General features: G+C 48.4%; 2 protein-coding genes across 12 annotated transcripts in view; one reads left to right on the top strand and one right to left on the bottom strand.

Annotated features, from left to right (window-relative positions):
• tube1 (tubulin, epsilon 1) overlaps positions 1-188 on the top strand; it is a 10,484-nt gene extending 10,296 nt beyond the window's left edge. For all 5 annotated transcript variants that reach the window (XM_047818104.1, XM_047818105.1, XM_047818103.1 and 2 more), the window contains one exon: positions 1-188. This exon is cut by the window's left edge and continues 233 nt beyond it. The gene's annotated coding sequence lies outside the window, so the exon portion shown is untranslated.
• Positions 189-237: 49 nt separating this feature from the next.
• ccn6 (cellular communication network factor 6) overlaps positions 238-5,000 on the bottom strand; it is a 14,325-nt gene continuing 9,562 nt past the window's right edge. For 3 of the 7 annotated variants that reach the window (XM_027175121.2, XM_027175115.2, XM_027175118.2), the window contains exons 3-6: positions 1,906-2,215; positions 1,592-1,813; positions 806-990; positions 238-584 (exon numbers count right to left, since the gene is read on the bottom strand). In XM_027175121.2, the coding sequence (XP_027030922.2) occupies positions 303-584; positions 806-990; positions 1,592-1,813; positions 1,906-2,215 (999 nt within the window). In that variant the 3' untranslated portion in view covers positions 238-302. Of the gene's footprint in view, positions 585-805; positions 991-1,591; positions 1,814-1,905; positions 2,216-2,806; positions 3,167-5,000 lie in introns of those variants that run through there. The other 4 variants (XM_027175123.2, XM_027175124.2, XM_027175117.2 and 1 more) reach the window with 4 other exon arrangements.

The raw sequence follows: 5,000 nt of genomic DNA, 5'->3' as shown, positions 1-5,000 counted from the left end.
CATACCTCACATCTGTCTCTCTCTGTCGGCGTCTGTGTCTCTCTCTGTCTCTCTCATGTGCAATTGTGTTAAATTAATAATTGTTAATCTCTTTACTGATTTATAAACCTGTAGATTTATTTATTTATATTTGTATGTAGGTTTTATGTAATGAAGGTAAACTGAAATAAATCAATAATGATGTTCTATGACAATGAGAAGCTCTCAATAATAACTTTAATCATCACAGACACATGGTGAGTTGTTAAGTGTTTATTACAGCGACACAGCTGTGTGTGTTACAGCAGTGATGTGTGTGTGTGTCACAGTAAGTGGAGCTGGGAGAACATGTCTCCCGGGTTGTTGCACTTTCTCTCACACACACATGACGTGATCCACTGCATGTTCCACTGCACACTGGCTCCACCAGTGCACTTGAACTCCACCTTCACTACCTTTGAGCGGTTTGGGACACAGCAGCGTTTGTCAGCACACACACCACAGTAGTGCGGGCGGTACTTCCTGCTGCTCATGCAGCCTGACAGACTGAACTTCTCTGCCTTCTTCGCCTGGAACGCCGGCTTGCACGATTTCCCCGCTGGGATCTGGGCGGAGTCACAAATATTACACTAATGAATATTTACTACTCATTACAACATTCCTAAAACCAAATGTGTCGTGTTCTAATTCTCTTAAGTAGGGAGGAGTGTAATATGTAGTGCACTACACTGATGACCCTAGAGGGATTTGTTCTACAGGGTTCTGGAGAGAATCCTCCCAGACTCCTGTGTCTGTGCTACATGAAGTGACGTCATGGTTGTGATACCTTCAGGCTCTTTTTGTCACAGGGGCGGAGCAGACACAGGCGGCGCTCTTTCCTCATGTCACACTTGGTGTTGTGGTTGGAGATGCGGATGGAGATGCCGAAGCCACAGGAGCGTGAGCATGGAGACCAGGGTGTACTCTGAACCACACATCCCTTCATCTTGACTAAAGGAGGAGCCCTGTAAGCTTCCCACGGCACAGTCACACACAACTCAACACTTAACACCACTGTGTGTGTGTGTGTGCACGTGCTAGCATCTACACGGCTACGTCCCAAACCACAGACATGTTTACTCAACACACACAGTGGGACTAACCTAATAAACATCACACTGTGTATATAATATAAATATGTAACGTTTATCTTCAGGACAGAAGAGTTTACACTAGTAACATGACGGGAAAGTGAACAGAGTGCTGCTGGGGGGGGGGGGACACACCTCACACACTGTAAGGCTCAGATCTCAGAGGAAACTCATCACACTCCTGTGTTGGACTTCCAGTTATCTGGTTCTCCTCAAGTTCACACTGTTAAGGGGGTTAAGACGAACACAGGAGTGTGATCAGTTTCATCTGAGACTGTGATGGAAGACATTTCCAGGTAGAGGCAGTACACGTGGTGTGTGAGGGTCGTGTCCCAGCAGTGTTTAGAAAGGGGCTAGGGTAACACCTACCCTAGGTGGGGTACTAGGGAGTTAAACTGTGTATTATTATCATCCCTCTTCAGAATAAAGAAATGCTCCTTTACTCAAAGTGTAAATGAATTAATGCCCTGTGTCTGTCTCACCTGACATGCTCCTGTCCTGTGGTGGTTTGGCCCGTAGCCCAGCGGGGACCAGGTTGCTCTGTGAGGACGCAGGCACCAGCATGACCACAGGCTTGTGGATAAACACGGGCATACAGCCGATAGCTCCGCCAATACAGGTGCACTTATAGAGGGGAGTGGGCTGGAACGCCTCGCCGTTCTCATAGTGAACGCCGTTTAGATCACAGCCCACTGCCATCATGTCTGTTCACAGAGAGAGAGAGATGGAGAGAATGTTCACTCTTTTTTCTTGACTTCATGACTGGCAATAGTGTGTGTACAGTGTATTGACCCACATGCACACACCCCAAGCTGGAAGCGTGGCTTGTCTCGTGAGAAGTCACAGTACATGCCCTTGTGTGGATCACACACGTCCCGCTCATTACAGGGTTCTTTGATCTGTCGTGCGCAGCTCTTACAGCAGCCGCAGCCGTCCAACACGGCGCTGATTCCCGGAGCGCACTGCGGCCTCGGTCCACACTTACACGGCCAAGTGCAGAACTGCACACGCTCAGAGCCTCCACCACCATGCACTACCAGCTCTGTGTTTACTGCATCAGACTTCACAACCACCACCTTACCCACGGCCTGAGCACCACCGACCTGCTAGAGACAGACAGGCAGACGGAGAGACAGACGGACGGAGAGACAGACAGGCAGAAGGAGAGACAGACAGACAGACGGAGAGACAGACAGACGGACGGAGAGACCGTGAGACTTCCATCAGTTCAGTTAGAACAGCATGTTGATAGACATACAGAGTAATGCTCTGTAACAGCAGCTCTGATACGTTATCGTTTCTATAGCAACAGCTTATTCACATGGACATGTACAGCATGAGGAGGAAACTAATCACGAAACACTGGGGTTTGTAGCTGCTGTAGGTGATAACAGGAACGTTCTAGAAACATTAAACAATGTAGAAATGAAAAGCTCAACAGTGTGGTGTCTTTAATAAGGGAATAATTACTGTGGTAGTAAGAGGAAGAAAAACACACACTGAACATGATTCCTACATGGGTGTGTTTAGGTTAAAATAAACAGTTCCTCCTTCAGCAGCCAGTCCAAAACACACACACACACACACACACACACACACACACACACACACACACACCCTGCAGCACAGTCATATCAGTGTTTCAGTGGGAATAAAGCTCAGTCTGTTACATGTGTTAGGATCTTTAACACATTCACCTCCATCTGTCCAGGTCTCGGTTTGTCCCTCTAAGGGACCCTGTTTAAGGTTAAGGTGTAGTACATACAAAGAGGGGATTTTTCTGAGCCGTCCCAAACCACACCCTGTTCACCATGTTAGAGGTCTGCTGATGATTTCCTGAACTGAAGTGTCCTGTAAAAAATCCTGGTTTTATCTTAGGAAACTTCTGTTAAACAGCGCAGCAGGTTGTTAAATGCTAGCTCTGTTTTAAGCTAATACTGAAGCTAAGCCAGACCAGCCATGCTAACCAGACCAGCCATACTAACCAGTCAGCCATGCTAACCAGACCAGCCATGCTAACAAAGACCAGCCATGCTAACCAGTCAGCCATGCTAACCAGTCAGCCATGCTAACCAGACCAGCCATGCTAACCAGTCAGCCATGCTAACAAAGACCAGCCATGCTAACCAGACCAGCCATGCTAACAAAGACCAGCCATACTAACCAGACCAGCCATGCTAACCAGTCAGCCATGCTAACCAGTCAGCCATGCTAACCAGACCAGCCATGCTAACAAAGATCGGCCATACTAACCAGTCAGCCATGCTAACAAAGACCAGCCATGCTAACAAAGACCAGCCATACTAACCAGTCAGCCATGCTAACCAGTCAGCCATGCTAACCAGACCAGCCATGCTAACAAAGACCAGCCATGCTAACCAGACCAGCCATGCTAACAAAGATCGGCCATACTAACCAGTCAGCCATGCTAACAAAGACCAGCCATGCTAACAAAGAATAGCCATACTAACCAGTCAGCCATGCTAACCAGTCAGCCATGCTAACCAGACCAGCCATGCTAACAAAGACCAGCCATGCTAACCAGACCAGCCATGCTAACCAGACCGGCCATACTAACAAAGATCGGCCATACTAACCAGTCAGCCATGCTAACAAAGACCAGCCATACTAACCAGTCAGCCATGCTAACCAGACCAGCCATGCTAACCAGACCAGCCATGCTAACAAAGACCAGCCATGCTAACCAGACCAGCCATGCTAACCAGACCAGCCATGCTAACAAAGACCGGCCATGCTAACAAAGACCGGCCATGCTAACAAAGACCAGCCATACTAACCAGACCAGCCATGCTAACAAAGACCAGCCATACTAACCAGACCAGCCATGCTAACCAGACCAGCCATACTAACCAGTCAGCCATGCTAACAAAGACCGGCCATACTAACCAGACCAGCCATGCTAACAAAGACCAGCCATACTAACCAGTCAGCCATGCTAACAAAGACCGGCCATACTAACCAGACCAGCCATGCTAACAAAGACCAGCCATACTAACCAGTCAGCCATGCTAACAAAGACCAGCCATGCTAACCAGACCAGCCATACTAACCAGACCAGCCATGCTAACCAGACCAGCCATGCTAACCAGACCAGCCATGCTAACCAGACCAGCCATGCTAACAAAGACCAGCCATGCTAACAAAGACCAGCCATACTAACCAGACCAGCCATGCTAACCAGACCAGCCATGCTAACCAGACCAGCCATGCTAACCAGTCAGCCATGCTAACCAGACCAGCCATGCTAACCAGTCAGCCATGCTAACCAGACCAGCCATGCTAACCAGACCAGCCATGCTAACCAGTCAGCCATGCTAACCAGACCAGCCATGCTAACCAGACCAGCCATGCTAACAAAGACCAGCCATGCTAACAAAGACCAGCCATGCTAACCAGACCAGCCATGCTAACCAGACCAGCCATGCTAACCAGTCAGCCATGCTAACCAGACCAGCCATACTAACCAGTCAGCCATGCTAACAAAGACCAGCCATGCTAACCAGACCAGCCATGCTAACCAGACCAGCCATGCTAACCAGACCAGCCATGCTAACCAGTCAGCCATGCTAACCAGACCAGCCATGCTAACAAAGACCAGCCATGCTAACCAGACCAGCCATGCTAACCAGACCAGCCATGCTAACCAGACCTAGCTTTCTTAAATGCTGAAAACATATAAAGATGAAAGGGAGATTCAGTAGAATCTAATAATAAATCTCCATTAGCAACTCTTGAAATCTGTGTGTGTGTGTGTGTGTGTGTGTGTGTGTGTGTGTGTGTGTGTGTGTGTGTGTGTGTGTGTGTGTGTGTGTGTGTGTGTGTGTGTGTGTGTGTGTGTGTGTGTGTGTGTGTGTGTGTGTATGCACATGC

Source organism: Tachysurus fulvidraco, chromosome 9, assembly GCF_022655615.1.
Source record: "Tachysurus fulvidraco isolate hzauxx_2018 chromosome 9, HZAU_PFXX_2.0, whole genome shotgun sequence".
NCBI classification, from domain to species: Eukaryota; Metazoa; Chordata; class Actinopteri; order Siluriformes; family Bagridae; genus Tachysurus; species Tachysurus fulvidraco.
Note: the sequence above shows the minus strand (reverse complement) of the source record. Positions and strands in the feature narration are given on the sequence as shown.